The sequence below is a fragment of the Macrobrachium nipponense genome, chromosome 1, assembly GCF_015104395.2.
Source record: "Macrobrachium nipponense isolate FS-2020 chromosome 1, ASM1510439v2, whole genome shotgun sequence".
Taxonomy (NCBI): domain Eukaryota; kingdom Metazoa; phylum Arthropoda; class Malacostraca; order Decapoda; family Palaemonidae; genus Macrobrachium; species Macrobrachium nipponense.
The window spans coordinates 117551168-117565738 of record NC_087200.1 but is presented as its reverse complement, the minus strand read 5'-3'; the positions used below and the strand labels follow the sequence as shown (position 1 = coordinate 117565738).

Below are 14571 nucleotides of genomic sequence, written 5' to 3'. Positions count from 1 at the left end.
TATATAAATTCACCATAAATCGAAATATTGTGCTAGAGACTTCCAATTTGTTGAAAATAAAGGTAAATGATTGAATATTACTAGAATATAAGAGTTTTAGCTTACAATTCCGTTTTTAGACCATTTCTGTCGAGTCAAAGTTGACTGAAGGTTGATATTTTGGCACTTATCGTTATTTATATGAAAATATTTCAAAACTGGAAAAAGCTACAACCAGGGATTGTTTTTTGTTGTATTCTACATGAAACTGCGCACATTTCCATATGTAAAACATTATGTAACGGTTTATTTAAAATGTTGCAAACATTACGACAATCTGACGAAAAAATTTATGATTTTTTTGGAAGAGTTACCGCGCGGACATAAGGAAAAAGTTTTTTTCATAAATTCACCACAAATCGAAATATTGTGCTAGAGACTTCTAATTTGTTGCAAAATGAAGGTAAATGATTTAATATTACTAGAATATAAGAGTTTTAGCTTACAATTGCGTTTTTCAACCATTTCGGTAGAGTCAAAGTTGACCGAAGGTTGAAATTTTGTCACATCGTTATTTATAAAAAATATTTCAAAACTGATAAAAGCTACAACCATGGATTGTTTTTAGTTGTATTCTACATGAAATTGTGCACATTTTCATATATAATACTCCATGTAACGGCTAATATAAAATGGTGCAAAAATCATGTCAAAGTGACAAAATAATTTCTGAGATGTGTCGCTGATGTTTTTTAGTGCGAGAAGAAAGAAATTCGTGCTTGCGCGCCTGGGTAACGATTGTAAACAGAACAACGCCTTGATCCGTGAGCTCCCAGCATCCCCTAAGGCGTGTGATTCAAAAGTTTTCGCCTAGTAGGCCTATAAGTATTTTTCCGCGAATTTTTAAAAAAACTTTTTTTATATCGACGTACCATACATCCAATCGGCACCCAACATACAATTTATATTGACGTTTAATACGTCCAATCGGCGTTAAAGGGTTAAACGCTGAGCCGGTATTTCCGAAAGTGTCTCCCGTATGCCGGCGGCGTTCGCAAGTGAGCGCTGAAGCGGAAAAATTTTTTTTTCAAGAAATCATAGCACGCTTAATTTTCAAGATTAAGAGTTCATTTTTGGCTCCTTTTTAGTCATTGCCTGAAGTTTAGTATGCAACCATCAGAAATGAAAAAAAATATCATTATCATATATAAATATTGGAATATATGACCGCAAAAAAAAATTTCATATATAATTGTATACAAATCGCGCTGTGAGCAAAACGGTTAAAGCTAATGAGTCAATTAGTTTTTCGTTGTATTGTACACTAAATTGCGATGAATTTGGTATATAACTAATTGTAAAACTATCAAAGCAACACAGAGAAAATATTATCACAATATGATGCATGAATTCGTAATGCACGGACGTAAAAAAAGCTGTTTTCAAAAATTCACCATAAATCGAAATATTGTGCTAGAGACTTCCCGTTTGTTGCAAAATGAAGTTAATTGATTGAATATTACTAGACTGTAAGTGTTGTAGCTTACAATTGCAGTTTTCGACCATTTTGGTAGAGTTAAATTTGACCGAAGGACGAATTTTTTTCTATTTATCATTATTTATATGAAAATATTTCAAAACTGATAGAAGTTACAACCATGGGTTGTTTATTGTTGTATTTAACATGAAATTGTGCACATTTTCATATGTAAAACTTTATGTAACGGCTAATTTAAAATGGTGCAAACATTACGACATTAGACGGAAAAAATTTATGATCTTTTCGGAGAGTTACCGCGCGGATGTAAGGAAAAAGTTTTTTCATAAATTCACCACAAATCAAAATATTGTGCTAGAGACTTCCAATTTGTTGCAAAATAAAGGTAAATGATTGAATATTACTAGAATGTAATAGTTTTAGCTTACAATGGCGTTTTTTTACCATCTCGGTCGAGTCAAAGTTGACCGAAGGTTGAAATTTTGGCACTTATCATGATTTATATGAAAATATTTAAAAATAATAAAAGCTACATACATGGGTTGTTTATTGTTGTATTTTACATTAAATTGTGCACATTTTCATTTATAAAACTTTATGTAACAGGCAATTTAAAATGGTTCAAACATTACGACAATCTGACAAAAAAAATTTATGATTTTTTTCGGAAGAGTTACCGCATGGACTAAAGAAAATGTTGTTTTTCAAAAATTCACCATAAATCGAAATATTGTGCTAGAGACTTCCAATTTGTTGAAAATAAAGGTAAATGATTGAATATTACTAGAATATAAGAGTTTTAGCTTACAATTGCGTTTTTCAACCATTTCGGTCGAGTCAAAGTTGTCCGAAGGTTGATATTTTGGCACATCATTATTTATATGAAAATATTTCAAAACTGATAAAAGCTACAACCATGGGATGTTTTTTTGTTGTATTCTACATGAAATTGCACACATTTTCATATATAAAACTTTATTTAACCGCTAATATAAAACTGTGCAAACATTACGACAATCGGACAAAAAATTTATGATTTTTTCGGCAGTTACCCCGTGAACGTAGGAAAAAGTTTTTTTTCTAAAATTCACCATAAATCGAAGTATTGTGCTAGAGACTTCCAATTTGTTGCAAAATGAAAGTAAATGATTGAGTATTACTTGAATGTAAGAGTTTTAGCTTACAATTGCGGTTTTCGACCATTGCCGTTCGAGTCAAAGTTGACTGAAGGTTGAAAATTTGGCACATCGTTATTTATATGAAAATATTTCAAAACTGATAATTATAAGTTACAACCATGAGTTGTTTTTTTGTTGTATTCTACATGAAATTGCGCACATTTCCATATGTAAAACTTTATATAACGGCTAATATAAAACTGTGCAAACATTACAACAATCGAACGAAAAAATTTTGATTTTTTCGGAAGAGTTACCGCGCGGACGTAAGGAAAAAGTTTTATTCATAAATTCAATATAAATCAAAATATTGTGCTAGAGACTTCCAATTTGTTGTAAAATTAAGGTAAATGATTGAATATTACTAGAATATAAGAATTTTAGCTTACAATTGCGTTTTTCGACCAATTCGGTAGTCAAAGTTGACTGAAGGTTGAAATTTTAGCACATCATTATTTATATGAAAATATTTCAAAACTGATAAAAGCACAATCATGGGTTTGTTTTTGTTGTATTCTATATGAAATTGCGCACATTTCCATATATAAAACTATATAACGGCTAATATAAAATGGTGCAAAAATTATGTCAAAGTGACGAAATAATTTCCGAGATGTGTCGCTGATGCTTTTTAGTGCGAGAAGAAAGAAATTCGTGCTTGCGCGCTTGGGTAACGATTGTAAACAAAACAACAGCTTGATCCATGAACTCCCAGCATCCCCCAAGGCGCATGATTCAAAAGTTTTCGCCTAGTAGGACTATAACTTTTTCCACAAATTAAAAAAAAATATATTTTTTTGTCGACGTTTCATACGTCGGTTCGGCACCCGACAGACAATTTTTGTCAACGTTTAATACATCCAATCGGCGTTAAAGGGTTAATATCCAAATTGTAATGTACTTGAAGCTGTTTATATTATTTTAATCAAACTTGCCATTATTGATTCATGCATGATATGTCTCTTGTACGTCGTGAATTTTTTGTAAATTAGTTGAGAGTAGTACTGTTCAGTGTAAACTATAGTTTCATGCAAAATAAATTTGTATTAATCTTGAGATATGTATAAAGCTTTAATACGTGTTCAATTTTTCAGCCGGGATGGTATGTTGTAGTTCATATCAAGGATGTACCTCGTCATCTTTATGATAGCCAAGTTACTATTCAGTCACCACTAGTTGTTTTTGGCCTTCTTCCCCATGAACAGAAAATGTCTGTTGTAAATCTTGTGATCAAATCACACGCTAGTGGACATTATCGAGCCATCAAGGCCAAAGAAAGGTTGATATTTCACCTCGGCTTCAGAAGATTTGCTAATCAACCTGTATTCAGTGAACATACCACTGGAAATAAACACAAGGTAAGTTCATTTTGCCACAATAATGTTTAATTTTTTCTTATTTTGATGACTTATTGTACTGTTTTTCTTCAGATACTGTACATCTTCAGGGAGACATCAGATAAATTTTTATTGACGTGAAGAGTGTCAAAGAAAGAAATGCATCTAAGATGTGAATTTTACTTGTACATATACAAAATTGTTAGACCCGGTTTTATTTCATACCCTGTTAATTCAGTATACAATATGCAATAAAGTCTTTTTCTTTTTTACAGTTTGCCAGATTTTTCCATCCTGGTACAACAGTTGTTGCTACAATGTTTGCACCCATAACTTTTCCTCCACTGTCAGTGTTAGTGTTCCGGGAGCGGCCTGATGGGGCTCAGGTTAGTGTATTGTAATTGTACGTGATTGCGATGAGTTGGTGTTAACAGAGAAGTGTAAATGTAAATAGCAAATATTGATTTTTGACACATTACTAGTGGCTGCGTTAATGACATTGGTTGATTCTTGACAGTAATCTAAAAGTTTTAAAGGAAATACAAACCTTTGATATATAAAATACCATACTACTGATAGGTAAAGGTGAAAGGCCAGTTAGTTTATATTGTTTAATCCCTGAGCAGTGAATAGCTTTCTAAGAGTTCTAGATCTTGGTGGGAATATACCAGTGAGGTGACGAGTTTTTCAGATTTATTTCATTTTATTGTCCAAATTCTTCGCCCTGTTTAGTGTTCTCTTCTTTTGATGGACTTTATTTATTTAAGCTGTTTTCCAAAGTGTTGGTGACAAAAATATATAATTTCTGATAACTTTTTCTTTCACACAAACCTATTACTTATCCCTTTTGTGTGCCATGTCTTATTGAGAAAAGAAAATGGCACACAGATAGTGGTACTGCATGTGTTTGGGCAGGTCCTCATTATATTGATCCATGAAACACAAGGAATCAGAGGGGGAAACTCAGTGTAGATAAGAGCTCTGTATGAAAAATGTTCTCAAAATTTTGTCTTAAAAATTATTATTTATAAAATTAGCCCAGATTTCAGTTAATGCAGGAAGGAATAAGCTCCTAAGAATACACGAATCAGCCAATTCAACTAAATCCTTTTCACAAGATTCAAAGACCTTCTTATAGGAAAAGCAAAAGCAACACCTCGAATGTCTATCAAGGGCAAAGACAAAGGAAGAGGCGGATATCAACAGGAATGGTAGGGTTGGGAGTCAACTTCTATGACATTACAGCCAATGGAAATCTTCCCCTTGGGGATACAGGATTATTTTTAAGCAGGCTGGGGTGGAAACAGTCTCATCCCTCCCCCTCCTGTAAAGGGGTTCTTCCAAAAATCAAACTCCTCTCTGGAGGATTATGTGGAGAAAGGCCCTGTTAACGGGAGCCTCAGAGAAATAAGCATATTCACCACGTCTCGTGAAGTGGTCCCAAAAAGGATTCCTCTGAATAAAGAGTGATCCTAGACCTATCAACATTGAACAAGCATGTTGTTTGCCAAAGTGTTTTGGATAGCACCATTGCCCTAGTACGTTCAAACTTCCAAAGGGGACTTGGACTGCTATAGATCTGAAAGATGCATATTGGCATGTCCCTGTCACCATTCCCTTCCACCCCTTCCTAGGATTCTGGATAGGGAAGGATATGTACAAGTACAAAGTCATGCCCTTTTGGGCTAAACATTACCTTAAGAAATTTTACAAAATTAGCAACGGTTTTTATTTGAGAAATCAGAAATATAACTAATAGCCTTCCCAGGTGACTGGTTGATTTGGGGGTCCAAAAGAAAAGTGTGCTTGAAAAAGCTAAGAGCAATGGTCAACAGACTACAGTGAAAAGGTTCCATGATAAACTGGAAAAATCCTGCCTCAGACTCAGCAGATGCTTTCAGTACTTGGGACTGTGATGGGATACTTTCTACAACCTGTTGTCTCTCCCAATCATACTCAAAACAGAAAAAGCCAAGTCCTCAAACTGTGCCTTGCACAACCCTGGTTTCTAAACTGCAGTTTAAACATATGCCGGGCCTGTTGCAATTTGCATCAGTATTAGATCCAATACTCAGATTGCAACAAAAGAATGTGAACAAACTTTGGCTATTGTATGCAACAAACAAGATGTGAGACCAACCTCATCAAAAGATTTAAAAAGTTTGGGAGATATTTTGGTCTTAGTCCAGGAAGGAATCTCTGGCAAAACAGGTCACCATAACTCCTGAGTCTGTACAAGTGACAATACACGCAGATGCCTTGTTGACAGGTTGGGAGAATATGGGAGTGTTGTCAGGGGGCAGGAGGTGGTCAGCTACTTTGAGGAATTTTCATAACAATTTCCTGGAGCTAATGGCTGTCTTTTTGTCTTTCAAAAACTCAAACCTCCAGAAGAGAGACATTTGGTTGGTGGGATCATGGTCACCTCCTCTCAATATGGTAATGCTAGCCATCCTTCGATGGTTCAAGCAAGGAAGTGGCACTTGTCTGCAGTTCACCTCACAGGGTCTCTTAATGTAACAGTAGAACCACATTTAAGGCCAGGGTCATGCCAATGCCAGAAGCCATACAGAACCCTGCTTACAGTTGGAACTTCAGCTCAGCATGACCAGATCCTTATTAGCCAGTCATGATGATGTCAGGAGCCATAACCAGTGCTGCACTAGTATATGGATCTGCTGTCTAATATCTGTGTTGCCATTGCTAAGGGTTGGTACCAGAACTGTTAGAGCTTGCCTCTGCCTCATTGCTTTACTTTTATTTATTATCTGTTATCTTAAGTCTTATTTTACATATACTAAGTACTGCAAACATTTTTTTACATGTACTGAGTACTGCAAACATTTTTAAGGATCTAAAAAAGTTACTGTGGTTTTATGAAACAACTATGCATAATACTAGTAACTATAATACAAGTGATATTTTTTGAATTTTGTCTTCCGTTGCAAATACTGTACATACACTGTTAATTATTATTATAATAAATACCTCTGACATTGTACTTATGTAGTAAAAACTTTTTTCAGGACTTAGTTGCTACTGGATCCTTGTTGAGTGTTGATCCCAAGAGGATGGTAATCAAAAGAGTAGTGCTTAGTGGCCACCCATTTAAGGTAAGTTTCAGACTCAATGTTTGGAAATGATCCATTATATTAGGACAACCCCCTTCATGCAAATTACATATACAAATTATGAAATATTAGAAAAGATAATTTCTAGATACATATCCATGACATTTTTCACAAGAGCTGTAATTGTAGACTTTTTGAATCAGTGCTAAAAGTGTTTCAAGCTTTCATAGGATCTCAATTGTAAATCTACACTGTCTGCTAATTGGACCCTCGTTATTTACCTGTAGTATTTCTGTCTTTCTCCATTTCATCACCAATTTTGATAGCTTAGCACTTTAAAATCTAATCCTTTCTGGTTCAAATATATTGGCACTTTGGTGATAAAGGTGAAATAATATATTTTAAATGGTGGCAACCTGCGTTTTGTGTTGCTGTAACATGAGGAGATGGCTTTTCTCGAGTTCCGCCAGGACTTGGGTTCTGAGCCCAATTTATGGTGTCTGGCTTAATCATATGACCCAGGGTCGGTACAGTGGGTCACCATGAGGATCTAAGTGTCAAATGACTGTGCCTGGCCTTAAGTTTAAAATCCATACGTCACCCATCCTTCCATGCAAGCATATTTCCGTGACTTGAATCCAGTAACCTACTTTACTCTGAATGTATGTTTGATTTGGCATCTTTTTCCAGAACAGTTCTATTTCATCACAGTTAAGATCTTGTTCTGGAGTATATCACTTGTTCAACTGCATATTTGGTGGAAATACCTGCAGCATCTTCACAGGCATGCGTAGATTCGCCCATTATTTGTTATAGAAGTGATGGAGCTTTTTGTCTTTGCTTACTAAACGATTGTACTTCACTATAGTAGAGGAAACTGTTGGTGTTGTAGGGCCACAAGCTAAGGTAGCAAATTTACCTTTCTTTTGCCAGTATGTATTGCCCTAATGGACAGTTTTTTTCATCCCTGCCACCTCAGAAATGGACTGTACATATAAAAACATAAAGGAATGACTTTCCAGGATCTCCCAGTTAGGAAAGTTTATTGTTTCCATGATTTGATCACATATTTATAGGAATTCAAGGAAGTAAACAATAATGATAACATGACAAGTGAGCTTACACAGACAGTGATAGCATGTGACTGAACTATCATGTCAGTGTAAGGGCAAAATGAGAGATCAGTAGAATGAGGGAAACATTATCTCTGAGGTGAATCACTTGGCTGCTGCTCAGATGAAATAAAAAAGCACATCTAATTTTATGCATTTTAATTATTGTTTATATATAACTGAATTTATATATTTACGTTTATAAGTAACTTACCAAGTACAGCCAGCCCCCGGCTTAGGATGGGTTCAGCTTACGATGTTCAGAGGTTACAACACTTTTCAATTTTATTCATCCGAAATTATTTCCAGGGTTACGGCACTTACGACGCCGATCTGGCAGAAGAAATATGACTCCAAAAATGCTAAATAATGAATATTTTAAAGATTTTTTTTATGAAAATGCCATAAAAATGCAATTTACATAGTTTTTAATACACCAGAAGCATTACAAGTAAGGTTTTCTTAGGAATTTTGATGATTTTTGGGCTTACAACGATTTTTGGCCTACGGCGCGTCTCAAGAACGGAACCCCCGTCGTAAGCCGGGGACTGCCTGTAATTACTCAGCTAACGCTTATGCTCCCACAGCATCCTAAATTCAAAAATTCGCAAACAAGTGACTGTTGCTATGCCGGAATGGCCAACAGCATCATTCTTATTTATGCCATGCAGTCGAAAGCACATCATCTTGCCGACTCCTGAACTCATGTTCGCCGGGTTTTGCTGATGTCAGTGAAGTACTCGCTTTGGTTTTCTTTTTCGACTTTTGTCTTTGGCTAGGTTTGATTTGCTTCTTTATCTCTTTCACAATTAGCTTTTGTTATTTAGTATGATTCTAGCGCTTCCAGCCTTCACGACACGGTTGACCAAGCTTTGGTATGACGCACACACTATATACAACAAGTGTAGGGAACAGGTGTGTATGAAAGATCTTACCCGTGATGAGTGTAAGGACTGGGACAAAAGTAGGTGGAAGCTTTTGGAGTCTCACTTAAATAAGTTAAAGAACAGGATTAGGAAGGCAGCCATTTGGAATGAAAGTAGGGTCTCTAGGAGTAGGGATTCTTCCCCTAGACCTAAGGCAGACTGTATTGTTGTGAGGCTCCCACACCTGAGAGCTCAGTCTCGGGTGCACTCCGATCTCTTGCAATGTGTTCAGTTTTTGGGACTGGACAGTGGGAGCGCTCACTAAGAAGATTGAGAATGCCACAGGGTTAGCCGACTGCCTTTCTGCAGATCTGAGGGTGCTTTCATTTGTGGATAAAGCTGTTTTAGAGGGTTCTGCGGAACCTGCATCTCTCTTCACCTTTGGGCTCCTGAAGAAAAGGGATCTTTGGTGTTTGTTTCTTTCACGAAGGTTTATGCCCTCACAGAAGTCAGCCTTGCCTTTCATGTCTCTGGACTCCTCCCACAGGCCTTGGTAGAGCAGATCGCTTCAGACCTGCAGAAGAAGTTTACCCAGGATCTTCTGATGCAGTCTTCATGTCTCAAGCCTTCCTCATCTGCGCCCTTTTGTCTTAAGTTCGTCTCTCCCCTCCAGCAGCACCCCTTTAGTGGGAAGAGACCCCAATCTCATCTGAGACCTCACTTCAACCTGTGCTTCCAGTCAAAGTCTGTCAAGAAACACTCCGCTGCCAAGCCCCAACCTAAAGTGAGCCAGATGTCCTTCGTGCCCCAGTGGGTGCCAGGCTTCTTGCCTGGGTCCCAGAGGAGCAGAGCTATGGATTGTCAGGGTCTTAAAGGAGGGCTACTGCATCCCATTTTCGGAGACCCCTCCTTAGTCTCTCCCATCGCATTGACAGCATATTCGAGAGGCTCAGAAAGGCATGTGGCCCTTTCAAAGTAAGTATCCTCCCTCCTTCTGAAGAACACCATAGAAGTAGTAGACATCCATTCTCAGGGATTTTACAATCACATGTTTTTAGTTCCCAAGACATCAGGGGGCTGGAGACCAGTACCAAATGTAAGCACCCTCAATCGCTTCAAGGCGAAGTTCAAGCGATCCAGTCAGTCATTCATATCCCCATTCATCCAGTAATTACCTCAGGTTTGTCTTCCAAGGGAAGGTCTTTCATTTTGGTCCCTCTGCTTCACCCTCTTCACAACCCCTGAAGTGTTCTCTCGACTTCTCTCCCCCCCTCGCCAAATGACTTCACCTACCAGTCATCTACATCAGCCTTTATTTGGACGACTGGCTTCACTCTACGTCAAAGGAACAGTGCATGAAGGACCTTCAGACAATGCTTCATCTCTCTGAAGTATTGGGAAATCCTTCTAAATCTCCAGAAGTCCCAGTTGGTGCGTCTCAGGAGACTTGTTATTTGTGGATGATTCTTAATTCTTGGACTTCTCAGGCTTTTCCGTCCCCCAAAAGAGTCCAAACTGTATTCAGTCATTCAACAAGTTCCTCTTTCACTAGTCGTGCTCAGCCCTGCAGTGGATGGGTCGCTATCTTCAATTCTTCCTCAAAGCCAATTGGGATAGGAGAAGATTTTCCCAGTGGAGATCCCTTCTTCATCCTAACACTGATCTGGATTTTTACTTGGACACCTTGGATCTAGGCTGGGGAGCCCTTCCTAGGTACTCTGGAGATTTCCGGGACATGGTCTCCGGAAGAAACAAAGCTCCACATCAGTGTAAAGGAGTTGAAGGCCATTCATCTAGGCCTGCGTCATTTCTCCTCATACATGTGCAAAAAGACGGTGGTTGTGCATGCAGACAACACCACGGCCCTGTCGTATATCAAGAAACTGGGGCATGCACTCCTTTTCCTTCTGTCAGAGGTGAAAAGAGCTGATGCTTTGGGCTGATTAGATTTGAGTGACACTTGTCACCCGCTTCATTCAGGGGAAATTAAATGTCCTGGTGGATATGCTGAGCCGTTGGAGACTAAATCCTTCCCACCGAATGGACTCGGGTTGATAGGATATGCTCTGACCTGTGGAGATTGTGTGGCAGACCCCTCATAGACTTATTCACAAAATTCAAGGAACAACTGCCTTCCTCTTTTGCTCCCCAGCCCTGGATCCTCTGGTGTGGGTGATAGATGCGCTATTGATAGATTGGTCAGGCCTGGACCTCCTGTGCCTTCCCTCCCTTCAGCTTAATCATGGAAGTTCTGAACAAGTTCACATCTCACACCAATGTGTCAATGACCCTTGTAGCTCCATTCTGGCCCACAATGGAATGGTTCCTGGACCTTTTGGGTCTTCCGGTAGACTTCCTACAACTGCTCCCCCTAAGACCATGGCTACTCAGACAACAGCATTTCAGGAGATGCCACCGAGGCTTGTCCATGCTCGCTCTGACAGACTTCAGACTGTCAGGAAACTCTTCAGAGCAAATGGATTTTCAAGAACCACTGCAGAGGCTATTGCAAAGTGCAGACGCCAGTCTACTTGCAACATCTACCTGTCGACTTCCATAGATGGTGCTTCAGACATCACATCTTGTCTTCCAAGACATCTGTTGCCCAGCTTATGGATTTTCTCCTCTACTTAAGGACTTCTAAGAAACTTTCATCTTCCACGATTAAAGGTTACCGAGCCATACTTTCCTCTGGTTTTAAGCACTGCAATCTGGATCTTTCAACTAATCAAGATCTTCATGACACACGTGAGCGACTTACGTACTATACACAGAAGAGTTGGATTCTCGCAAGGTGATGCGGTCTGCTCTTTCACCACGGGCCTCCTAGCCAAGAACGAGGAGCCTTGTAAACAACGGCCTCGCTCTTTTCATATAAAGAAATTGATAGATATCCTTTTCCCAGACGAGGAAGAAAGTCCTTGGCCTGGTCAGAGCATTGAGGTGCTACCTGGATAGAACGGAGAAGATCAGGGGACCTTCAAGCAACCTCTGTTGTTCTGTCAAGAATCCCTCTCCTCTGCTTCCCAAAAACACCCTATTGTTCTTCATTTGAGACCTGATATCTGGAGCTTATTCCCAGACACAGGAGACCTCTTTCCCGGTTGCTTAAAGTCAGAACTCATTAGGTCAAAGTGATTGCCACCTCTCTCCCCTTCAAGCATAACTTGGCACCTGCAATCCTTCAATCAACTTACTGGAGATGTAAGTCTATCTTTGCATCACATTCTTTCATTTAAAGTAAAAGGGTGTTTGAAAATTGTAGTACCCTTGGTCCATTGGCGGTGGCTGGAATGGTTTTGGGTGACGAAGCAATAGAGACACAATCTCTCTTCCATCTCTTCTCCTTGTGAGTAAGGATGTCCAGTTTTGTGGAGCCTGGCGGGTACTTGGTACCTTGAGGACCCACCAGTTCGTTGGTAGGTTAGTAGTTTTATTTTAACGTTGGTTGGTGACAGGAAGTTCTCTGGTCTTGTTATTTTGGTACTGCACCCATGGCAAGGGTATATATCCTTTGTATTATGTCTTGTCAACGGTCAGGTAGCTCCCCCGTTGCAAGACTTCCATTGATGTAGAGGCAACTCCTGGAAATGCTATTACTGAGTAAGATGAGCACCACCAGAGGTAGCATCTCCCGCTGTAACTCGCTTATCAGGTAAGCGGTGACAAACACTTAGTTTTAGCCATTCATCTAGTTCAGCAATAACACTTCTTAGTGCTTTGAGTTAATCTAGTCCATTCATCCCACCCCCACCCCCTTGCAATGTGGGATTCAGCTAAGTAATTACTCGGTAAGTTACTTGTATAAAAATTACATTTTTATATTAAAAAATTAAGTTTTATAAATATACCTACCAAGTAATTAAATCAGAACCAGCCCTCCTCCCCTCTGTTTTTCATGGACTTTATGGCAATAAATAAGAGTGACGCCATTGGCTTTGGTAGCTCACTAGCTCCCTATTGTAATGGCAGGGCCTGTCACTCCCACATTGCAACAGTCACTTTTTTGTGAATTTTTGAATTTAGGATGCCATGCAAGCATAATCATTAGTTAAGTAATTACTTGGGAAGTATGCTACCACTGTCTCTTTCATGATGATCACAATTCATAGCAAATAGCATACTGTAGTAATTTTTTTAGGAAATGTTCAGTAAATTATGATTGCTTTGTAGCATGTCATCCATGCAAGGGATAAACCAGTTTTGAAAAGTAAATGTGGATTAACTTATATGAAAAAATTTGGTAATTGTTAATGCCATTCACCATAAGTCAAGAGATCAGTTCTTTTTGATGCATCATCTCACTTGTAATGCTCTCAGCATCATGATCAAAGAGCAGTACTCTAGTTACTTTTCATGTTTCCAATGGTCATACCTCATTTACCTGTCATACTTCATCTTGCGTCAGTTTTCACCTAACGAAATTATAAATTCTCTTGGTCAAGTCTTGTGACATTTTAGAAATGTGACTTGGTTGTCTCTTTTAACAATTTTATAGAATAATAAAGTTCTCATTGTTTCTCTCACAGTAAATTTGTTTAAATTTTAGTCATAATAATTATACTGTGTTAAAAACTAAACCATGTAATGAACACTTTACACTTTTCCCTTTTTAACAACTAGATTTTTCTTATTTTATTCAGCGTTTAAACTTTCATTTCATGGATACTACCTCTATACCATTGGGATCTTTATCAGAATTTTCATTTCAGGTTAATCGTAAAACTGCAGTGGTACGCTTCATGTTCTTCAATAGAGAGGATGTTTTGTGGTTTAAACCTGTAGAACTCCGCACAAAATGGGGTCGAAGAGGACATATCAAAGAGCCATTAGGTGAGTAATTTTTAACATGTTAAGCATACTGTTTTCACTAAGTATGCATCAAACATTCAAGGTGCATTTGTGATATTTTGCATGAAAATAAATGGGTAATCAAATACATCCACTCTAGCAAAATCCACCTAGCCTTGCAGCTAAGCCCCTGCCCACTGCATGCCAGTGAATGGCCAGCTCTCAAAGGGGTATGATGTCACTAGTTAACAGTCCAAATGATTACCAGTACAGGTTTGACTCCGTCCGGTAATGTTGAGTTTCGTGCATGAATCATGACACAGCGATTTAAAAAGTCAGTTTTGTTCATGAAACTTACCTGTCATATATATATAGCTGTATTCTCTGAAGTCAGACAGAATTTCTAAAAACTTACGACACATGTAGTGGGAGTAGGGTGGTTAGTACCCATTCCCGCCGCTGGGAGGCGGGTATCAGGAACCATTCCCATTTTCTATCAGATTTCTTCTGTTGCCGGTGTTGTAAACAACTGTTTACAGCACTTCCGCCTCAGGATTTTGGAAAACTGTTTATTGCTTGAGTATCCTCTTGCCTTTTTGGTTTTTTGATATTGGATCGATAGCTAGGCATATGTTGACTGTGGATTGTTTAGATTTTGGCTTGGTTTTTTCCTTAAATAAGATGTCTGGGTCTAGTTTGGCTAGCGCCAGGGTGTGTATGAAGGATGAATGTAAGGTGA

General features: G+C 38.4%; 1 protein-coding gene across 2 annotated transcripts in view; it reads left to right on the top strand.

Moving 5' to 3' along the window:
- Positions 1-14571, top strand: part of LOC135219578 (pre-rRNA-processing protein TSR1 homolog) — a gene marked incomplete at its 5' end in the record, with an annotated part of 192625 nt that overhangs the window by 155881 nt on the left and 22173 nt on the right. For both annotated transcript variants that reach the window (XM_064256460.1, XM_064256459.1), the window contains 4 exon segments: positions 3750-4013; positions 4268-4378; positions 7019-7105; positions 13754-13874. In XM_064256460.1, the coding sequence (XP_064112530.1) occupies positions 3750-4013; positions 4268-4378; positions 7019-7105; positions 13754-13874 (583 nt within the window).